At 42.0% G+C, this 23,672-nt stretch overlaps 2 protein-coding genes across 8 annotated transcripts in view; one reads left to right on the top strand and one right to left on the bottom strand.

The window, feature by feature from the left end:
- The first annotated feature begins 19 nt into the window (after nt 1-19).
- LOC135493838 (regulatory-associated protein of mTOR-like) lies at nt 20-12,962 on the top strand. 4 transcript variants are annotated; one of them, XM_064781460.1, is made up of 26 exons: nt 20-305; nt 629-731; nt 1,109-1,269; nt 1,436-1,516; nt 1,856-2,002; nt 2,358-2,527; nt 2,670-2,729; nt 3,027-3,127; nt 3,365-3,509; nt 3,758-4,019; nt 4,252-4,362; nt 4,625-4,699; nt 4,978-5,142; nt 5,430-5,663; nt 5,839-5,968; nt 7,199-7,285; nt 7,790-8,168; nt 8,378-8,690; nt 8,936-9,149; nt 9,438-9,677; nt 9,933-10,037; nt 10,221-10,458; nt 10,668-10,754; nt 11,052-11,168; nt 11,392-11,521; nt 11,889-12,962. In XM_064781460.1, the coding sequence occupies exons 1-26, from the start codon at nt 150-152 to the stop codon at nt 11,958-11,960; spliced, it is 4,083 nt and encodes a 1,360-aa protein (XP_064637530.1). In that variant the 5' UTR covers nt 20-149; the 3' UTR covers nt 11,961-12,962. The 4 variants fall into 4 exon arrangements, with proteins under 4 accessions (XP_064637530.1, XP_064637522.1, XP_064637545.1 ...); XM_064781452.1 differs by having other exon boundaries at nt 5,839-6,001; XM_064781475.1 differs by lacking the exon at nt 7,199-7,285.
- A 3,590-nt stretch (nt 12,963-16,552) lies between these two features.
- The window catches only part of LOC135493769 (high-affinity choline transporter 1-like), a 45,218-nt gene continuing 38,098 nt past the window's right edge, over nt 16,553-23,672 (bottom strand). For all 4 annotated transcript variants that reach the window (XM_064781331.1, XM_064781350.1, XM_064781341.1 and 1 more), the window contains one exon: nt 16,553-23,371. In XM_064781331.1, the coding sequence (XP_064637401.1) occupies nt 22,694-23,371 (678 nt within the window). In that variant the 3' untranslated portion in view covers nt 16,553-22,693. The remainder of the gene's footprint in view (nt 23,372-23,672) is intronic.

The following is a 23,672-nucleotide window of genomic DNA, read 5'->3' as shown; positions in this document are numbered from 1 at the left end:
TGAAATGGAAAATGGCGGAAAGCATGCCACCCTCTTCATTTTTGCAGTCACAAATCACCCGAAAGCTTGCGATTGAAAAGCGATACGTCAGTGACAATTAGCTCTACACCAAAAACGGTTAACCGATATCATATGAGAAAAATATTGAGATGATCGCTGAAGAAGTCGAGATGTCAACAGCAGCTGAAGAACAGAATGGTGATCTTGAGGATCGTCAACTTCCTGTCTCATTTTGTGAAAAACGTCATGTGGAGAATATCGAGGGGACAAAATCCCAAGCACAGACTTGGAGAATGAAGGAACGGGTATGTCCCAGTTGTAGTATGGGCCGTAGTAATAGTAGTATGATCTGTTGGCATCAGTTTCAAACTTCAGATTCAGTCTTCAATCGACCTTTTCGAAGAAGTCGTTTGGGCGCCGACCAGTCAAGCATTTCACCTGGAACAAAGGGCCACAGTGGCTTATGGTATTGTCCGAATGTAATTCAATAGATCCACATACCTTGCTGTCACTTTTATTATATGTAGTATGTATGGGGCCGTGTTCATGCACCGGTATAATACTTGACTCGACTGCTATTATGTTGAGATCAAAGATGAGATGAGAATTGATACATCCAATATTTCAGATGAAGACAGTCAGTGTGGCCCTGGTTCTCTGCTTGAATGTTGGTGTTGACCCTCCAGATGTCGTTAAGACTTCTCCATGTGCGAGATTGGAATGTTGGATTGGTAAGCTAATGACTGAGCTTTCTAATTGTCTGTACCAACGGACTCATTGGCTCACCTCGTGAGCCTATGCAATGACATGGTTGACCACTGGTGGCGTAGTTCGCGCGGCACGATTCGTAATCACTTGAGGTCTGGACTTAAAACTGGACCATTTCATTTTAACAAACATAACATCTCAGGATTATGAGAGTTGGTTACTCTTGAGTAAAACAATACTCCTACTATTTGATTTATTTAGGTGTAGGGCCCCATAATGATATGGTTTCCTTGAGAAGATGCGTCTCAAATGTTTTGAATTTTTCATCTTGCACCAACATTTGATGGGTGTGTTCCTTTTGTGCAGCATTTGTTGATGATGAATGATATTTTTGTTTTAGATCCTCTGTCAATGAGTCCACAGAAGGCTCTAGAAACGATTGGGGCTAGCTTACAAAAACAATATGAGAGATGGCAGCCAAGGGCAAGATACAAGCAGAGTTTGGACCCAACTGTGGAAGAAGTGAAAAAACTATGCACCTCCCTGCGCAGAAATGCTAAGGTAAGGATATCTTATATGCCGTAATTTCTCTGGCAAAACCATATTCAGTTTGCCAAACGGTGCAAGATTTTCATTGCCACAGGCAGCTTCATGTATCATGTCCTCTGATGTTTGCCCCATATCCATTCATGCCATTCATGTATATGTATCTGTTCTATTTTTACAGGAAGAGAGAGTCCTTTTCCACTACACAGGACATGGTGTCCCCAAACCAACTGTGAATGGAGAGATCTGGGTATTCAACAAGGTTAGTACAAGAGCTCCTCCTAGCCTTTGTTAGTTCTGTGGATGTGGTCAAGTTGGGAGCTGTCAGTTCCCCACAGTTGGGCATTGGTGGCCCTATTGTCTGGTCAGGGTTTGGCTCTGCACAATCTCACATCAAGCAGAGTGAAGTCAGGAAAGATGGGTTGCAGGGGACAGAACAAATAGTGGTGTTTTTTGGTAGAAACATGGTTGATTTGGCCCATTTTTCTGATGGTGCTTCTTATTTTACACTAGTGCCTTTCCTTCAAGATGTGGATTAATATCCAGTTGCCATCACCAATTCCAGGATTGCTACTCAAAATTGCATCTTTATATTTTTCAGAGTTACACCCAATACATCCCACTGTCAATATATGATCTCCAGACATGGATGTCTAGTCCGTCTATCTATGTCTATGATTGTTCAAATGCCAGTATCATACTCGAGTCATTCAAACAGTTCCAAGTTCAACGAGAGCAAGAAATTGAGGTGGGTAAAAACGATATTGATAAAGGAATGGGGAGTGTGGTGGGGTAGTGGTAGTAGTATCCAACTGGTAGGTTGTTTGTTCAAATCCCAAAATTTTGATCATATTTGTTTGTACTGTCATCCAGTAGATGTCAGGTAAAATCAGTCGTCACTGATTGACAGAGGTTTATGGACCCTCTTGGCATTGCTATTGCCTGGCATATTCTTGACCAAAATCCTTCAATTGAAATTCTAATAGGTACTGCCAACTAAGTGTGTTTGCGTTACTAGTGCATTTGGCCAACTTTGAAACATGTGCTTTGCATGATGATCTGCTTCTGACTTAGTTCAAATATCCTTGGCTTTGCATTTCCAGCTTGCAGCCAAAAACCGGTCAAACAGCCAAGACACGCCTTTGGTATCCGTCAAGAACTGTATCCAGCTTGCAGCATGTGGTCCGAATGAACTCCTCCCGATGAACCCTGAACTTCCTGCTGACCTCTTCACATCCTGTCTCACGACGCCCATCAAAATAGCTCTCAGGTGGTAAGTATTTCAGTTTTATTGAATTGGAGGTGAATGAAGTCAAAATGCTTGTGGAATACGCTTCTTCACCAGTACAATGAACTTTTTCTCACTCTCATAAGATGTTTTTTTAGAACTTAATATTGATGTTTGCTCTTTTCAGGTATGTCCTCCAGAACAAGGGGAAACTTGTTCCAGCAGTGGACATAGAGCTGATTGACAAGTAAGTGGTGTTTGTGCCAAATGGGAAATACATCCAGTATTTCAAAAGAGAGGTCATGTCATATCCCAGTTGTTCTGGATGAGTCACCTTCTTGGCCATCTCAAACATAGAAATAACTAGCATTTAGGCAAGTTCATCCAGTAATCCCCACAGCTTGGCTTCTAGTTCCGCTCCTTGTGGGAATGTCTGTGTGAGGACTTTTGAGAAGTGGATCGTCTTCAGTTGATTCTACAAGAAAAAAGCATTGTCTTTATCATGTATTCGCCTTACCCAATTATGTATTTATTTCACCTCTAGGATTCCTGGCCAGCTTAATGATAGGCGAACCATGTTAGGAGAACTAAACTGGATCTTTACCGCTATCACTGACACTATAGCTTGGAATACATTGCCAAGAGGTAAGAGTAAGACTGGGTCTATTTTGGGAAACTTTGGGACCATTTCTGTGTGTGACATCTGGCAAATGATGAAAGCCATCAGTTCAGAAAAAAGTCAGGTTGTGGGCCAAAAAAACAGTTGGCTCAACTAAGTGTTATCTCCTTCAGTAATCGTAGCGTGACTCAACACCAACATTACTGCTAATGCCAATTGAGCCATTTGAGGAAAACGATGAAGTAATTGTTTTGCTTCTTCAGAGCTGTTTCAGAAACTGTTCCGGCAGGACTTGTTGGTAGCTAGTCTATTCCGCAACTTCCTTCTTGCCGAGCGCATCATGAGATCATACAACTGTACACCTCACTCGAGCCCGAAGCTGCCTCCAACCTATCAGCATCCCATGTGGTGAGTATGGCATCTGAGTAACTGTAACTCAGCTTCATGTTTACGTACACCCCAGGAGCATAGATCTCATCTTGGCTTGCTCAACCTGCTGTAAAAGATTCTCAAGGCTGACACCCACCACGATGTATAAGCCTCACTCTGTGGTAAGGTGTCAGTCTTGTTTCTGAGTAAAACTGTCTTCGGATGCTGTGCAGGTGCATCCTGATAAAGACGAGGAAATATTGATGTGGGGTTTCTTCTTACTTCAGGCAAGCATGGGATCTGACCCTCGACCTCTGTCTTTCACAAATGCCAGGCATACTGGAGGAAGGAGCAAGTTTCAAACACAGTCCATTCTTCGCTGAGCAGTTAACAGCCTTCCAAGTGTGGGTGTCTTATGGTTCAGATGTTCGAAGTCCACCGGAGCAACTTCCAATCGTACTGCAGGTGCTGCTCAGTCAAGTCCACCGATTGAGAGCCTTGGAACTGTTGGGTCGATTCCTTGACCTTGGACCATGGGCTGTTAGTTTGGTAAGTTGCTTCCATCTACCTCCTCAACCATTTTCCGGCTGCTTGATGAGACTGCTGCCTATGATATTCGTCTTTGGCTTTTTGAAGTGAAATGGTTCAGGTATTTGGGGGGGTCTGTCAGGCTCCTTGCATTCATGGTGCCGTCTTGTTTTTTGCCTCTCTTAGCCACCAGAATACACGTACAAGCATTGTCAGGCATTCAATTTCATATGGCAATTTTGGTACATTTTAGGCCCTGTCTGTAGGCATCTTCCCTTATGTCCTCAAGTTACTCCAGAGTTCAGCAAGAGAATTGAGAAATCTACTCGTCTTTATTTGGGCAAAGATCATGGCTGTGGACAGTGTGAGTATAGGAGAATGTTGTGTGCAGTGATTGATTGGTGAGGTAAATGCAAGGAAGACTCTTGCATAAAATGGTTTGGGTCAGTGTGTTCTAGATGCTCAATCATCTTTGTTTGTAACGTCTGCTACATTGAACTAAAGTGAAAAGGTTCAACTTTGTTGACAAACATGGGATTTCGCTGACATACTGCTGTTGGAAATGCTCCCGCTACCATTCTTTTCCTGTTGTAAGTTTTAGTTTTGATTTCTTCTTTTCTTTGCAGTCATGCCAGGCTGACCTGGTGAAAGATAATGGACACAAGTACTTCTTGTCAGTTCTCTCAGATTCCTATATGCCAGTAAGTATAAAACAGAGCCTTTACACTTCATCATCATCATCATCTGTGCCTGTGAACAGGATTGAATAAGATGTCACCTGGTGCTTTTGTGAGGTCACACAGAATACCTTGGAGGAAGATAATTAGCTTATAATGGACTCCTCTTCCTTGACCGAATATAGAGTAAAAGAAAAATGGCTACTTTGAGCTCACAATACACCATTTGAAGAAGAGTTAAATACTTCTTGTGTACACAAGGCAAAAGAGACAATTTCTCTATTCCTGATTACTTGTTTCAGGCCGAGCATCGGACGATGGCTGCATTTGTCCTCGCAATGATTGTCAACAACTATAAAATAGGACAGGAAGCGACTCTTCAGGGCAGCCTCATCGCGACCTGCTTAGACCAGTTGACTGATGAGCACGACTTACTGAGGCAGTGGCTTACATTATGTCTAGCAAAGGTAAGGACATTTCACAGAAATTATACGGAAACACATTGGCCATCATCTTGAGCATCTAAAATTGTGACATGATGTAGCTGCTTTTGAAGCTCATGCGGTGGTCCAAGTTAAAGTGATTACTTGTCAAAAGGGTTATATTTCAATAGTAGACCCCCATAGAGGATGGTGTTACATAACAGTCCATAGTGTTGGTGCCTAGAAGTTTGATGACCTCGGCCCCGCTGCTACTGAGACAATTCACAACTGTTGATTCACGGTTAAAGAGTTCAACTGTGCTCTCATTTCAGGTTTGGACCAAGTTCGATCCTGCCAAGTGGGTTGGCGTGCGGGACTGTGCCCATGAGAAAATGTACGAGTTATTACAAGACAATGTACCTGAGGTTCGGGCGTCTGCTGTCTTTGCTCTGGGTGCATTTGTCAACAACAGTTCAGAACGAGGTGACCATGCCAATAACATCGACCACAATGTGGGAATGAATCTGATATCAGTCGTCAGCGATGGAAGCCCTCTTGTCCGCCAGGTACGCATCGACATTTTCAACACTAGCAATGACGACCTTGTCCTTGCATTCTGATGCATCTCTCTAGGTGGCGCTGCAAGCATTTCAACTGTCAAATCAAAATACAGATTATCCTGATAATGTTGACAAGGTTTTGAGGCCTGACTAATGATTTCCATCAATACTCACATTTCAGGAGCTAGTTGTTGCCTTGGCTGGACTTGTGGCACAATTCGAGAACCAGTTTGCTGTCGTCGCCCACCAGTTCTTGGAGGAGGAACGGCAGCGCGACCAGAACAATCCAATGGTGGCAGCGGTGGCTCCAGGTGGGTGGAATGTTGTCACTAACGCTCCCCTAGGTGAGTGCTCCCATTAACTTTTACTCCTTTCTATCCGTTTTTTGAACCTTCTAGTAGCAAATGTACTGTAAACAGCCAGTTTATGTGGACGTTTTCTTCTTTCTGTACTTCTTTGTGTTCGACTGGTCAAACATTTACACTGTTGGTCCTCAAGAACGTGGCAGTGAGACGTTTTATTTTTGCAGATTTTGCAAATAACCCAATTCACAAAAATGGTAATCTCTTAAATTGGAAGAACTGAAATTATCTGCGAAGAAAAAATCAGGAAAATTAAAAAAATTCAGAAACTTTCGCAAAACACAAAAATAAGTGATGCAAAAATTGGCGGTTTGCAGTACATATTGCAAGTATCACTGTTGGAGTGACCAGATGACAAATGGAAGGGATTTAATCACTACTGTTGCTTTCCTCTACTACAGGCACCAGGGTCGAGTTTCTCAAAACATTTAACTCAGTAACTCATCAATATTGTCTTACATGAGTTTCCCAGGAAAATGTATGTTTCTGGTTTTCCACTTTGATTTCAGTTTTCTCACTGGTAAGAAAGTGTAATTGGTTGATAAATATTATGTAGAGAAAAGGAACTTTATTGTCATGAAATATAAGAGAGGAAAATGTTGTTATATTATGTCCCTTCAGTACTGGTAGAGCTAATGCTTTGTTGATAGAGATCGGTCCAGGCAGATTACATGCTGTCACATTTGCTAGAAAAGTAGATATGCCCAATGACCAGAGTATTGTTACCTGTTCAATGCCTTTTAAGTTCTGTGCGATAGAGAGACGCTTATTTCACCTACAGGTACCTTACCTTCCATTTGGGAGGTGTGGTCCCTGCTGAAATCCTGGTGTATAATACATGTATATTTCTTACTGTGGATGCTCAGTTTATTCATTATTGCGTGGAAAAGGAATTCTTTTAGATAAGTGAGGAGCGCTATCGGCCTGTGTCGATACTGTGAAGGCTTACAATGTATCTCCACTTGAGCATTTGATGATGCGTTTTGCAATTTCAACAGGCAATGGACTCAAGTCGAGCATAAATTGTTCAAGTGGAAAAAGGTCGTGATACCAAAAATCCATCGCCAATAAACTTAAACTGAGCACATGCACAATGCTTTTACTGTCTTAGCTATTGTCCTTCATTTCTTCCTTGCTTCATTGTACATAGGTGTACCCATGTTCTTGCTTCATTTCCAGACGTAACATTGAGTACTTTTACTTCCTCCGGCATGCGTAGAAGCTCATCTAAACCAAGTATCAAAGGAATGCTTTCACTGAGCCCTAGTATGTTTATTTATACGTTTTCGATAGACAAAATGTCCTATATTTGTGGCAAATCTTGTTTTATTTTGAATGATATTATACTGTAGTTTCTTCTGGTGAGGGCATCAAAGTTGCTTGTAAGCTGATTCATACAAATCATGCCGGAACTATTCCTAACCAGGCAATTTATACCTGCGATAATAAGTCTTGTGCAAAGGTCATATGATCCCACGCTACAAGTAACATAATATACATGTATGTATAAATTGTCCGGTGCAAAATGTCGGGTATGCATTGTGTGGGTCTTGTTGCTGACAAGACCTTTCCTCAAGGTCTGTTTTCTTGGCGATAAAATTGTATGATATCCCAGATGACTGTGACAATGTTGTTTTGCCCAAGCAGTAACTGTGTCTTTCACTTATTTTCAATGTTCACTAAGTGGTATGTCTATCTTATCATGTTCATTTTACAATTTTTGTCTTCCTTGTAATTCATGATCATAAATTTGCATAATGTCGCTTTCAGCCAATCAGATGCTTCTAACTAGTCCTGGTCTAAACTACAGCAGCGGCAGTGGAAGCAGTTTTGAAAGCTCTGGGAGCGGTACGGAAGCCACACCAGTACCGGTATTCGAGCGGATGAAACGTGTAGCATCAACGTCATCAATTACGGGAATGGTCGGCGGGAGCTATGGAAACGTCTACACAGCTGTGTGGAAGGCGTTGTTACAGTTGGTTGTGGACCCGCACCCAAAAGTGGCCGACTTAGCCAAGACTCTTGTCAATAGTATCAAGCTGAAGGCGACTGTGTCCGCCATTCCTAAGCAGGTTATACAGCGGGAATCAAACTCACACTCTGCCCCATCTAGTCCTTCTAATCGACCTGCTGTTGTTCTTCACTTAGGGTAGGTTCTGATTCAATTTATTTCATTTTTACCATGTTTACAGTACTAGTAGTGGAAAGCCCTTTCATTTTCCGGCTATTTGTGTAACTTTAGAGATATCCTCTCTAATGGTCTGCCAACATAAAAGAAGCTTTCATGAAGTGAAGTTTGTTGGAACTGATGAAGATATTATGACCATGTATATTCACAGTCCACTTCTTGAATTACAGCGAGAGCCCTCCCCCTCGGAATGACCATGTGCCAGAACTCCGCAAATTCCACAAGAAAACAAATCTGGATTCGAAAATTGACAAAGACTTCCTGAAACCAGAATTTCATCCTGAGATTCGGCGAGGTTCTTTACAGGTTTCATCAGCCAAACCCTACCTCAACAACCAGAGACGAGGATCTCAAGATTCAAGGACCAGTGTGCCTGACGGGGCATCCTTAGCGGAAGCTATGCAAGCAAATTCTGTCTTGCCTACTACATACTCAACACAGTTCTCTCGCTCAAGGAAGTTATTTGATAAGGGGCCTAGTGTGGTACGTATGTTTGTGAAATGGAGTGTTCCACAGGGTAGCTCCCAGGAATGTCATCTAAAATTTCCTTCCTTCATGGTTTAATCAATTGTGAAAGTAACTTGGCCGTCAACTTGTAGCTGTCATTCTTTGTGGAAATGTGGTAACATTTCAGTTGATATGGCAAGGTCCAAAACATGGCTCCAAGTTTGATTACCCTACAACCACTCTTATCATGCTCATGTATTTGTGCTTGCGTTTCATCCAAGGTTGCGGACGAAGAGCCACCTGTCTTACCCGACAAGAATGCACTCCCCGTCTCCACTGAGCTATTTGAATGGTGCTGTAAATACTTTGCTCAGCCAGTCATGCGAGTCCCAGCAGACCAGGATATCGAGAGCGCCCGCTATCATGAGAAGGAGTTTGGATTTCTACGGAATGCTCAGGTCCGCAAGAGTGCAACATATGCCCAAGATCGTGCTGGTGAGTTTGAGATATTTCCTGTAAAGAAGTTCTCCATTTCCTTTAATGCCGACATACGAGTCCAAAGATGTTTCAGTAATTGCTGTGGGTTTTGTTCTACAAGGGATTTAAACCACAGGTAGGGATGCATACCTCCAAAAGTTGTATAGAACCTTTTAACGATGTGGTTGAAAACTAAATCCTCCTGCCAAACACTCACTCCATCCAGTATTACTTTCACTTGGACAGTTTGAGACCTTCGTTACAGGCAATCACAGCCCAGTTCGGTGTACCGTTTTTCCATTTCAGGTTTTAGTCGTCTGGACGATCAAGTGTTCATCAACCGCAATACATGTGTGCCAACAGCTGTCAAGTTCCATCCGTACGAGCCTTATCTGGCCGTCTCCGATAGGGAAGGCATCAGTATATGGGAGCTTGGACAGGGAACGAGAATAGACTATTTTCAAAACCACAATCCCAAACACAGTCGCATTACCATGTTGGATTTCATCAATTCTCATGAAAAGGCAATGCTGCTGGTCGGATCAGGTAAGACTGGTTGAGTACATTAGGTTTAACCCATGAAGGGTTTCAGTGCCTCCCCCCCCCCCCAAAAAAAACCCGCAGAAATATTCAAAGGAATTAGTTTTGACGAGTCAGAAATCAGTTTTAATATTGTTCAACCTAAAGATTATCAAATAATCTGGGGTTTGGAATGTTTTCCCGCCACTCTTGGTCGCACATCGCATTTGCAAAACCTAGCTGAAGTCTTGGAAAGTGATAGGTTAATTTTTCATGTTGCAGATGATGGTGCTGTACGGATATGGAAGGATTACTGTAAAACAGGAGAGCGGCCAGAGCTGGTGACTTCATGGCAAGCTCTCTCGGACATGTTACCCTCAAATAGAGGTAGGTTGATAGTCCAAGGTTGGCACAATATTTCTTTAACATGTAATTATGTGCGCTTTTTCCCATCAGCCTGGTGCTGTGCAATCAATTGAGTTAATCTGATTGTCCTGCCCTATCTAAGTGGATATTGACTATGAAATGTTAACTTGGAAACAGTTTAACTTAACCCTTCGTCACTTTCAGGTTCAGGTCTAGTCGCCGACTGGGCCCAGCAGACCGGATCACTGCTGGTGTCCGGTGACGTCAGGACTATCAAAGTCTGGGATACCCAGCGAGAAACGAAAATTCAAGATATACCTACTGGTGCTGATAGCTGTGTGACGAGCCTTGCAAGTGATGCGGCTGGAAAATCTCTCGTTATAGCGGGCTGTGGGGATGGATCTGTACGCCTCTATGATAGGAGGCTGGCTCCTAACGAATGGTGAGTCCAGAAAGTGGTTTCAATCTATAACATCCTTCTTCTCTATGTCGCCAGCTTGTAGAAATCAACTATGATCTGAGTTTTAATTAAGCATCGGAACAACTATCCCAGTGACACCTTCTTTCCTTGAACTGTATGAAAGGCAGTTTAAGTTGGATTTGTTACTGATATGTTTCACTCTCTGTCTGATCTGTGTATTTCACTTCCAGTCGAGTGATGACCCTGCGGGAACACAGTGGCTGGGTGATAAACGTGCATCTCCAGAGGGGTGTCAATGGCAAGATCATTAGTGGAAGGTATGTGGCACGATAAGACATTGCAACTTTTCGACAGTCATCAGAATTCATGTTTGCCTTATTGATATAGTTTCCAAGTTTCATTTTGTAAATAGACTACATGTAGGAGCTTCCTCTGTGACTGGGCAGGGCAAAACATCTGGTCATTAGCAAGGATCCTGCCTAAGATTTATCTGACCACCCAATCTATCAGCAAGTGAATTTACATTGAGGATAACAACAGAACCAATTGTAGCATGTTTCATTGCATCCTCTTTCTGACTGTCTGCCTGATTCATTCATCTTTGTTGATTTCAGTGTTGGTGGTGATATACGCTTCTGGGATCCCCGGTTTACGGAATCGGTAAAAGTGATCAACACAGCTCAGCACCTGACCTCGTTTCAAGTCCATCCATATGCAGACGTACTTGCATGGTAAGGCATCACCTTATTGAGTTTTCCTTAGGGCAGTTATTCGATGCCTTTTTCAATTAGGCCTGTTGGTAAGATGCCAGCTAGGTAAATATCTGGTGCAAACTGCCTTTTCGCCAGGCACCTTATTTTAGAGCTGGGAGTTTGGGAGTGAGCAATTCTGGCTGGCCCTTTCATCGGAGAGCTGAAACAAACTTCATAACATCATTCATGCATTATCTTTCAGTGGCTACCTCAACCAAGTCATCAACGTGTTCAACCAATCCGGAGATAACCTCAGTACGATCAAATACCACGAGGGATTCATGGGTCAGAGGATAGGACCCATCAGCTGTATGTCGTTCCACCCTTATAAGGTAAGTCACTAAAGTAAACAAACCAATAAACAAAATGTGCCATCTGGGTTCATTGTCTGTGGTGGAACAGTCAGTCATTCAATCCTAACCTGTGTATGCCAAAATTGAAAGTCACTTGGAATAATATGTTGTTTCTATCCAAAAGTTCTCAAACTATTCATCTGATATGAACGAAGTTCAAAATTCACAAAAAGAAAATGCAACGAAAAATTAAATTTAATGAAATTGCATGTACTGGTGCAGTGTTATCAAAACACTAAATAAAAACTATGCCAAAGATCTAATTAACAAAACCATGAACTTTAATAGCCGCATATATTTCCCAGTTTGCATATCTAACTCCCTCCCCGTTTTCTGTTCTGTGTAGGTGAAGTTAGCAGCTGGCAGTACCGATGGGTTTATATCTGTCTACTCGACTCCGGACACAAGGAAGCGATGACGTCTTGAAAAACCGTAGGAACTACACAAAGCTGTACAGATTTCTGAGCATGTATTTATTGGATCTAATGGTGCCATGCTAGAGTTGTGAACTGAAATATTAAAGGGAGACTATAGGCAGGCACCAGGTGGGCCTGATTAGGTTGCCAATAGGTGTCTGTCTGATCCCACAGTAAACACTTTCATTTTAGTCACTTTGAGGCCACAAATTGGCCCCATTCTCTCAGCCTTTAGTACCTCTTTAAGTATATCAGTTCAAAGTGATGTTTTTTCGAGTGTTTGGCTTGCTGATTGTATGTATATGTTGTAAAAATGTAAATAAATGCATGAAAGGTGCTGCTCTGTTAGTGGAATGTTTCGAGGTGTTAGGGAAGGATGGCTCGTTGGGCATTTTAGCATTCGTTGGCATTGGGACAAAATGTGTGTGACCTCATATGTTATGTTTGATCATGTTACTGGTATACTTAATGTGAAACTATGTGTACAAAATGTTAATCATTTTGGGCATTCCTTAGGAAAATTTGGAAATTGTTGAGAATGTCGTCTTGAAGGTTAACGTGTTGTTGTCTAGTTATGTTGTGTTTGTGATGTTTTCATTAACATTCAATGATCTACTAGAAAATTGTGAACTTTGGATGCAATGTGACCAGTTTCATACAACAAGACCATCAGAAAGTCCGAGTAAGAGGTCAGTCTCTAAGTTTTAAAAGAAAGAGGGTGTCATTATCTGAAACAGTGAAAGCAAACATTTTCCCATTTCGTTCAAAATTATCTTTATTTAGATCCACAAATTGTAGCCATGACCTAAAGTATCCAAGTTACATATTTTTATCTAAGAGTTTATGGTAGTGTATGTATTATGTGTATGTGCAGGGAAATCTGTGTTCAATACCATTGGGAGCCCTGTCTTTCAATGTTATGTCAGATCGTAGAGAGACCTCGAAATGCTTGATCCTTATTCTTATGTAAAAGAGTTGTACATGGTGTAAATAAAGATTAACGATCTCAGTAAAATAGACTTTGTTATTCTTTCAATTGACGTCCCTGGTCAGAGACCCATCATTCCACAGTTTGGTATTCTGTCTTTGTTTTGGTGAAGCAGCTGTCTCCAACTGACATTAAGACGACAGTATCCTCCAAGTGAGAATCCTTACTTAAGGCAACTGTCTCCAACAGACATCAGGACAGTCACCTCCAAGGGGAATCCTTCCTTGAGGCAACTGTCTCCAACATACATCAGGACAGTCTCCTCCAAGTGGGAATCCTTACTTGAGGCAACTGTCTCCAACATACATAAGGACAGTCTCCTCCAAGGGGAATCCTTACTTGAGGCAACTGTCTCCAACAGACATCAGGACAGTCACCTCCAAGGGGAATCCTTCCTTGAGGCAACTGTCTCCAACATACATCAGGACAGTCTCCTCCAAGTGGGAATCCTTACTTGAGGCAACTGTCTCCAACAGACCTGAGGACAGTCTCCTCCAAGAGGGAATGTTTCCGAGAGGCAACTGTCTCCGTTTGAGGACAGCCTCCACCATGGGGAATCCTTCAATCCTAAAGGTAACAGTCTCCAACACACATCAGGGCAGTCTCCTCCAAGTGAGAATCCTGTCTCCAACAAACATTAGAACAGTCTCCTCCAAGTGGGAATGCTTCCTTGAGGCAACTGTCTCCAGCAGACATCAGGACAGCCTCCTCCAAGTGGGAAAGCTTCCTTCAGGCAACTGTCTCCAACAGACTTGAGGACAGTCTCCTCCAAGTGGGAAAGCTTCCTTCAGGCAACTGTCTCCAACAGACTTGAGGACAGTCTCCTCCAAGTGGGAATCCTTACTTGAGGCAACTGTCTCCAACAGATATCAGGACAGTCACCTCCAAGTGAGAATCCTTCCTTCAGGCAACTGTCTCCAACAGACATCAGGACAGTCTCCTCTCACAACATCGGAGACGTTCTCCAAAGTGAGAAGCGGTAAATTCTGCTTTGGATATGTATAGTATTTGTGCTACTGTATACTTCGCCAGCCCGTGGCCTATGCCATCAGTCACAACCTCACAGTGGAGACTAATGTCTCCAGGAAGTGTGCACAAATGGAGGAGGATCGGGAAGGCATAAGTGTCATTGGAAAGAGCTACTACATCTGTCTTTGAAAGGTAAGGGCCAAAACCATTTCCACATTGGGACCCCACCCCAGGAGGGGACTGTTCCACAGAAGTTGGATGAGGTGATACGCTTCCCCCTCTCTTCCCCCAAGTCGCTCTCAGGAAGGATTCCCGTTTGGAGGAGATTGCCTTCATATCCCGATGTCCATTGGAAACAGTGCCTCCAGGACGAATCACCACTTGGAGGAGATTGTCTATATGACAGGGTTCCCGCTTGAAGGAGACTGTCCTGATGTCTGTCTGAGACAGTTGGCTCGAGGAAGAATTACCACTTGGAGAAGACTGTCCTCATGTCTAATGGAGAGTACAGTTGCCTCGAGGAAGGATTCCCGCTTGAAGGAGACTGTCCTGGTGTCTGTCTGAGACAGATGGCTCAAGGAAGAATCACCACTTGGAAAAGACTGTCCTCATGTCTAATGGAGAGTACAGTTGCCTCGAGGATGGATTCTCGCTTGGAGGAGACTGTCATCATGTCTGTTGGAGACAGTTGCGGTCTATGTTGTTCTTTGTCTCTGTACGGAACACACTCATGTCTGTTGGAGAACGTTGTCTCGAGGAAAGACTCCCACTAGGAGGTGACTGCTGTCTGTTAGAGTACAGGAAGGATTCCCCTTCGAGGAGAATGCCCTCATGTCTGTTGGAGACAGTTGCTTAAAGGAAGGATTCCCCTTCGAGGAGATTATCTTGACGTCTGAGGAAGAATTCCCCTTGGAGAAGGGTGTCCTGATGTCTGTTGGAGACAGGTGGCTCAAGGAAGCATTCCCCTTGGAGGAGACTGTCCTCGTGTCTATTGGAGACTGTTGCCTCAAGGAAGGATTCCCCTTGGAGGAGACTGTTCTGATGTCTGTTGGAGACAGTTACCTCGAGGAAGCATTCCCCTTGGAGGAGACTGTTCTGATGTCTGTTGGAGACAGTTACCTCGAGGAAGCATTCCCCTTGGAAGTGACTGTCCTGATGTCTGTTTGAGACAGTTGCCTCAAGGGAGGATTCCCCTTGGAAGTGACTGTCCTGATGTCAGTTGGAGACAGTTGCCTCAAGAAAGGATTCCCCTTGGAGGAGACTGTTCTGATGTCTGTTTGAGACATTTGCCTCAAGGAAGGATTCCCCTTGGAAGTGACTGTCCTGATGTCAGTTGGAGACAGGTGCCTCAAGGAAGGATTCCCCTTGGAGGAGACTGTTCTAATGTCTGTTGGAGACAGTTGCCTCAAGGAAGGATTCCCACTTGGAGGAGACTGTTCTGATGTCTGTTGGAGAGAGTTGCCTCGAGGAAGCATTCCCCTTGGAGGAGACTGTTCTGATGTCTGTTGGAGACAGTTACCTCGAGGAAGGATTCCCACTTGGAGGAGACTGTCCTGATGTCTATTGGAGAGAGTTGCCTCAAGGAAGCATTCCCCTTGGAAGCGACTGTTCTGATGTCTGTTGGAGACAGTTGCCTCAAGGAAGCATTCTCTCTTGGAGGAGACTGTTCTGATGTCTGTTGGAGACAGTTGCCTCAAGGAAGCATTCTCACTTGGAGGAGACTGTCCTGATGTCTATTGGAGACAGTTGCCTCAAGGAAGCATTCCCCTCGGAGGAGACTGTCCTGGTGTCTGTTGGAGACAGTTGCCTCAAGGAAGCATTCCCCTTGGAGGAGACTGTTCTGATGTCTGTTGGAGACAGTTACCTCGAGGAAGCATTCCCCTTGGAGGAGACTGTCCTGATGTCTATTGGAGACAGTTGCCTCAAGGAAGGATTCCCCTTGGAAGTGACTGTCCTGATGTCAGTTGGAGACAGTTGCCTCAAGAAAGGATTCCCCTTGGAGGAGACTGTTCTGATGTCTGTTTGAGACATTTGCCTCAAGGAAGGATTCCCCTTGGAAGTGACTGTCCTGATGTCAGTTGGAGACAGGTGCCTCAAGGAAGGATTCCCCTTGGAGGAGACTGTTCTGATGTCTGTTGGAGACAGTTGCCTCAAGGAAGGATTCTCTCTTGAAGGAGACTGTTCTGATGTCTGTTGGAGACAGTTGCCTCGAGGAAGCATTCCCCTTGGAGGAGACTGTTCTGATGTCTGTTGGAGACAGTTACCTCGAGGAAGGATTCCCACTTGGAGGAGACTGTCCTGATGTCTATTGGAGACAGTTGCCTCAAGGAAGCATTCCCCTTGGAGGAGACTGTCCTGGTGTCTGTTGGAGACAGTTGCCTCAAGGAAGCATTCCCCTTGGAGGAGACTGTTCTGATGTCTGTTGGAGACAGTTAGCTCGAGGAAGCATTCCCCTTGGAGGAGACTGTCCTGATGTCTATTGGAGACAGTTACCTCGAGGAAGCATTCCCACTTGGAGATGACTCATCATGTCCGCTGAAGACAGTTGCCTTGATAAAGCAGTCCTAGTAGGAGGAGACTATCACGCTGTCTCTTAAATGCTATGCACTCATGGACAAAATAATACAACAGAAACAGTTTGACATGCTTTCCCTCATTTATTTCTCGACGGGTCCTCGAGTACTAATCATCATTTCATATTGCCAGCCCTCATATTGCCCAGTCATCTACTATATTTTCATAACTAAATAACTAGGTTCTAGGTAAGCCGGACATATTCAATATAGATTGCCAGTTATATGATACATATACAAGGTTTCCTCTTCTTCTCTGAGACAACACTTTTTAATTTTTCTCTCATTACCATATAACAGCTATAGTTACAGTACGTTGTATTTCAACCCTTTCTACCAAAAGCATCTTCAGGAACTCAAACAGTATTTGAAATAGATGTTTTCCTGGTCATCTTGGCATTAGGTACATGTGGATCATCCTCTCAACCTATCACCTTGCATAGTTCTTTACGTATTTTTATTCTCAGTATTTTACTTATTGTTCTGAAGTTTAGTAATGACACTGTATCAGTTTGAGATGACCATAACTTAAACAGTGCTGCTTTTGGGGTCACTGGACACTTTGTTTCAGCTAACATAGTTCAGTTATGTAATTGATCTGTGATTTCTGTTGGGCATGCCAAGGATTGGTCTTTTCTTGAGTAAACTGTTTTTCCGTCTGTATTTACAACTTTTATACTTATTCGTTCATATCTTTATAAGTTCAGATGCATAAGATCAATAAATTTTGTTATCTTATCTCAATCTGTTCCCTCAATATTTTGATCACAAGCTTTGAAGATGCTTCTGGAAAGAAGGGATTAAAACTGACTCTACTGTTTTAACATCACATAGTACAATATATATCACATTGTGATTATCAAGTTTTACAAGTCTGATCAATCTATACAGGAATCAACAACACTGGAAGAATAAATAACACTACAAACAAGTGTTGTCAACACCTGTGCTATAATCCATGTTACTCAAAGTTGAGAGTATCATAAGTTTGTGACAGCATAAATGCCTATATTCCCACTTGCTGTATGTGATTTAGAGAGCGTCTGACACCCAAGGTTGTTGATATTTCACGCCATGTTGTCTCCGAACACCTGTCTAGGCCAGGGTGCCTAATGCCCCATTAATCGTTATGCTTTTAGGCCTTAAAGTGCTTTTTGGCCGAAAGACAGTTCCTAACATACTTGTCGATTACTCTGAGAACACCATGTTCCCATAACACCATACAAAAGCTATTTAGGATCACAAAGAAACCTTTTCCTGCTCTCAACTCTGAGTGCAATGGACCAAAGCTAGGCATCACAACTGCTGGTAATCTATCCTGCTAGACCTATAGTCTTGTCGGTGGGCTGAATCAATAGGCATTATCATATATTGAACTGTTTGAAATTTAACTTCTTGAAATGGTCAAATGTTCTTTGCACAAACATAAATCAAGAGAAGTAGTTCAAATTCAGTCAATACGACATCACAAGTATTTAGTTTTTTCAATTTTTGGCTCATGACAGGAGAAGACTAAGTATGATTTTTCAATTTCGTTGATCTGATGAAATAACACAATTTTTATTAACGGATGGACTATAATGCTTCCTACTCAAGACGTATGAGCATCTACATTACACAGTGATCAAGGAATCTACCACACTTTACAGTGGACACCAACATAACCTGCACAGACCTGATAGTACATAGTTATAGGTCTCCATGTCTAAATCTACACACAAATCCGACCAAGTTATGATGCTGTCAACTGACTACATTATACTGCACTAGTATATGTAGGCCTACAACACCTTTATATGCTCACAAATTAAAAATATATTTCATTACTACCGTGCCAATTTGAATATTGAGCATTAAGTATCACATTTACCACCCTAAGGGACCTTACATGATACTAGACTACAAACTACTGATATTTACAAACTGAGTCTATGCATAGACAAGTATTGAGTATTCTTTCGTTATATTGTACACTGACATGTAGGGTACACTGATATGTAGGGTACACTGACATATAGTGTACACTAACCTGTCGTGTACACTGACATGTTGAATACACTGACTTTTAGAGTACACCGACCTCTCGAGTAGACTCATATGTATGCTAACAATATGATACATTTATACACATCCTGAACTGATTTTAACACCGAGTCATAAAAATAATCAATGCCTATTTAAAATCTATATAATCACTGAGGACATTATGCACTCACTACATAGAGGTTCCAAGAGTTACTCTTTGTAACGATGTCAGATTGATAAACAGAAGGGAACATCAATGGAGAAGGAGCTAGGTGCCACAGTTCAATAAAATCCAACAAGCAGTTAACCCTCTAGAGCCTGAAACGTTGCAAGCAAAACATTCACAAATGGATTGCTAGAACAATCTGTTTTCATATCATCGACTGCGTCAAACTTCAGAGGAAAAATACAACAACTCTCGCTGGAATTACCTTGCATCGAATACCCATAGTGGCCAGCTACTTCATGTTTACAGTCAAGTACCTCACAATATTAACTTTAAAGATGGTCGACGATCTGACATAAAGGTCTATGAATGCATAGTATTGTCAGTGATGACGTATCATGAACTGTATACTAGGGTCCATGAACCGCAGAGTAGATCCAGAGATGCAACCAAGAGAGATACAACTAAATATTTAGTCTGATATTTCTCTTGACACAACTTAGGTAGAACATCACTTTCCCAGTGTAAATCACCTGCCCCAGGTAGCAGATAATGGGATAGCCCGGTGCAAATGATATGTCCCAGTAGCAGATAATGGGATATCCCAGTGTAAATCACCTGCCCCAGGTAGCAGATAATGGAATAGCCCGGTGCAAATCATCTGTCCCAGAAGCAGATAATGGGATATCCCAGTGTAAATCACCTGCCCCAGGTAGCAGATAATGGAATAGCCCGGTGCAAATCATCTGTCCCAGTAGCAGATAATGGGATATCCCAGTGTAAATCACCTGCCCCAGGTAGCAGATAATGGAATAGCCCGGTGCAAATCATCTGTCTCAGTAGCAGATAATGGGATATCCCAGTGTAAATCATCTACCAAAGGAAGCAGATAATTCAAAAAAACTTTTTTCTGGATCAACTCGTGCGGTACAGATACAGACTGAGCAAGACTAGTATTGCTATTATTTACTTTGATAGACAAATCCAAAATTATGCTTAATGATGACATTAGGAATGCAAAAACATCATGATAGCACGTTGGCATCTATATTAGTAATCATTTTATAATTGGTTCTGTGATCACTCGACTAATTTTGGATGTATCCATCTATTGTCCTGCATAATCAACATACTGGTATTACTAAACATATACATGTATGCAAGAATTAGTTTTCTCAATCACCCAAGTCCTGTAAATCTAGGGTTGGGAGCACTCCGACATATTGGTATTATTGCCCATCGGTAAATATATGCATTCTATACTAAATACAATGAGTCCCTTAAGTTGTTCAAGAACCCAGGCTAATCTACTTCTTAATTCGTGTATATGAACAAAGTGACATGCATTTTTTTATCCACTTTTGTGGTCCTTTTGGTGTTACTTTACAAATTATCAACATTTTTTCATGACACGAGACAATTTTTACATCATAATAGTGATTATTATCTGTCTTTGTTTATACATTTGCCACAAGATTTCACCATGGATCACTCGACCTAGATCACATTGTATACATTGTATTGACGGTCACACATAACATTAATACATTTTCATATAAAAACATATTCTACTATGTACACGATTGTGACCACATGAGCTTTTTCTGTATTGATAACTCTTTGGAAATTTCACCATCCTATTGTATGGCCAGACCCTCTCCAAATGGCTGACAGCTTTTCCACCACAAATACGGAGCTAGTAGTTCACATTCCAGTTGAAGCCAGTCATGGGTAGAGTCTTTCAGTTGCATACTGTATGTGAAATCAGTGGTAGACATTTCATCAGATCATATCAAACAAATAAACCCAAGCACAGATTTCACAGACTTTGTTGCTTTCCTGAAAATATCTTCCACAAATTCAAATTTTAATGTTCCGCACTTGTTAAATGCGTATCTACTATTCACATTAAAGACACTTTCAGGAAAACACAATTTTTAAACAGCTATCATAGGTTATGCAAGAAAACTCTTGTGGGATGTATCTGCCCCGCTGGCTTACAAATCACGCATTTCTGGCGGTAGAAATGGGCATATGCTACAGATTCTTAAAATAATGCTCCATAATTCATCATTGTAAGGCTGTAGATGCAGCTTTAGACCGACCTTGGATTTTATCCAAAATCATACACTTATTGACTATGACCTAATAGGTAGACAACTGAGAAGTATTTAATATATTTAATAAAATCTGAGATCAACATACTGTTAAATAGAGCAATTGATAAATGATATGTCATAAGTAGAACAGTGCAAATAAAACAATAGAATACAAATTGATAAAATATAATTTGATCGCATTTTGATCGCATTTTGAAATGATATGTTTATATTCATGGTGGGGACTGGCGAGAGAGACGAGAATTAACTTTGCAAAGTATTTTCAAAAAATTTCCACATGATTACTTTCGATTTTATGCTCTGAAGTTGTAAAATACCTTCAGGTGCTTATTTTGATCAGTCACAGGTTCGAGAATTTGTTAAACAACTATTTGGAAATTGATTCAGAAACAGCACGGGGAGTGAAAAACATTCACATTTTCAGACAGTGGAACCTCCTTAGCGGACACCTCTCTAGTAAGGACACCTTCTCTATTAAGGACACCTTCTCTATTAAGGACATTGCTTTTGGTCCCAAGTTGGTTATATCCATTCCTCTCACCTTTGTGTTAAGGACACCTCTCAATTCAGGACAGCATTTATCAGTCCCATGGGTGACCTTACCAGCTACTCTACATGATGGAATGTCAATGATCCACTGCCAGGGAAATATCAGCCTCTGTGATATCTGAACTGTCAGTTCTTCATCAGTCTCTCTTTAAAGCCCAAGAAACAAAGTCTATTCACTGTCATAACATAACAATACAAGTAGTGAATATAACAACAAATAGTTCTAAACGCATATTTTCAAACAGATTTACATCGGTTAATGGTATCATCAGCAGATACATGTACATAAAGCCATCCATAATGTTTATGTCAGCATCATTATGGCATCTGTTCTGACATGACCTTTTAGCCTGCCCCGATTGACACACCAGTGATTTTTGTTTTTGCGACCTGCAGCAATTATTGCTGTAACAAGCGATAAAAATATCGCTCATCTGCGGGTAAAATCAATAATTGGTGGGTTTTAAATTGATTGCAAGTTGCAGGTTCACAGAGATCTTGTTTCTGTGTCGTCATGGAGTTGAGCTACAAAAACCGACATTACTGATATACAGGACTAGTTACCGTGACAACCACAGAAACAAGGTCTCTGACAAGTGATGACTACACATGGAATGTCAATCAAAAATGTCTCTGTTTTGATATGATTTGATTAAGAGCAATGATTATCACCAACCATGGCCACATGCATGACGACCACAGAACCATGTTTTCATCAAACAAATGGTCCCCCTCAAATTTTTTGACCATTTCTTCAAATCTGTCGGCTGCCCTCTGTACGGAAGGTGAAATCATCTATTATTTTTAACATTTTATACTGCATCAATGTGCCTAAGCCTATGGACATCTGATAAACATTGCCAATTGCCTCTTTTTACTGCCTTAAACACGTTGCTACAGTAAAGTAAGTCATATAACCAATAACATATCCAAGTTTACCAACATGGCCAAAAAACATAATCTGACATTTGGCTCAGCATACATGTAGGACACAAGTATAAGGAACAGTATCTTGAAATAATGCATGGCCGGCACAAATTTAATTTACTGCATTCCTGTACAAAGGGCAGGTCTTGTACAGATCTGTGCAAACACACAGCTATCCCTGGTGCCTCCTACCCAGAGACTCGATAAAAACTATGCAAGTGCCGCCAGCCAGCATTATCTCCAGAGACTCCTCATCATAAAACCGTCCATCTAAAACTATTAAACTGGTCAACATCTGCCAACGGTGTACATATAGACACATATTCATGGTACAAAACTAGTCACTGAACCAATGCAGCAATATTTGTCCGAAACGCATCGATTCAAAAACCTTGTTGCTCCTAACGTCAATATTCCGTTATAAGCCTGTCGTGTCTTCAAACTTCTTGTTGGGGGACTCATCATCCGGACTGGCGCCTGGAACAGACATGCGTTTCCGAGGCATATCATCGATCGGCGATCGGTCCCCATCCAGTAGGTCTTCCTGTGAAAATTTAAGCGCAGGGTTAATCTGTCCATTCGCCATTGAACCTTTCATGGAATTAAGAACTGTCATCTCACCCTCCTGTGGTTCTTTCAATGCCAGCGTTTCCTCAGGTATATTCACTATACACATGAATATGTCATATTTCTTTGGGAATATTCCTTCCTCGAAAGCATATTTCAACGGATAAGACACAGCTACTATAGTCCCGAAGCTGATTAACATACTCAACACCCGGAATGGGAATAGTTGTTCATTCGTTTCCTCGTTATACCAGGGATATTTTATTAGCGGTGGCATGTGAATTAAAGGCTCACCGCCCCCGAATCTGAAAAATATGCCTAAAATATATCCAGCAAGAGCACCGTAAGTGTTACTTCCTTGTAAGTAAACAACTGAAACGAGTTGGGGGAAGAGAATTACGAAGACGAGGTCGGCGCATAGGTACCACAATCCATATATGGTCGTGATCGTAATCCCCATGGCAGTGGCAAGAGCTCCAACAGCAAAGATGGCACCTCGCATGATCCAGATGATCTCTCTTTCAGATGCCTGCAAGAAAAGAAGTTCCAGTATTGTAACAACGAACATTACAAGAGCAGTCGGATTTCACTGCTAACTACTTACTGCTTAGACACTATCACTTGCACAGGGTCACTACTTGATTTGTATTTCAAGACCTTAGGGCCACATTTCCTCATGCAGTAAGGGGAACCTCTCTTAGTAGGCCACCTTCTCCAGGGACAGTGATATTGGTCGCAAATAGGTCATTTCTATATGATTTGACCTCTGTAATCAGGACACCTCTCTATCAAGGAGAGCATTCGTTAGCCCTAAGGGTGTCCTTAATAGA

Source organism: Lineus longissimus, chromosome 1, assembly GCF_910592395.1.
Source record: "Lineus longissimus chromosome 1, tnLinLong1.2, whole genome shotgun sequence".
Classification (NCBI taxonomy): Eukaryota; Metazoa; Nemertea; class Pilidiophora; order Heteronemertea; family Lineidae; genus Lineus; species Lineus longissimus.
The sequence above is the reverse complement of the archived record's forward strand: the minus strand, read 5'-3'. Positions and strand labels throughout refer to the sequence as shown.

Bases quoted from the DNA above. Each gene is read 5' to 3' on its own strand.
- LOC135493838 (XM_064781452.1), top strand. From the start codon at position 150: ATGATCGCTGAAGAAGTCGAGATGTCAACAGCAGCTGAAGAACAGAAT. The intron at 4,700-4,977 runs GTAAGTATAAAA...TACTTGTTTCAG, and splicing joins TCTCAGATTCCTATATGCCA to GCCGAGCATCGGACGATGGC. The intron at 7,286-7,789 runs GTATGTTTATTT...TGTCGCTTTCAG, and splicing joins AATGCTTTCACTGAGCCCTA to CCAATCAGATGCTTCTAACT.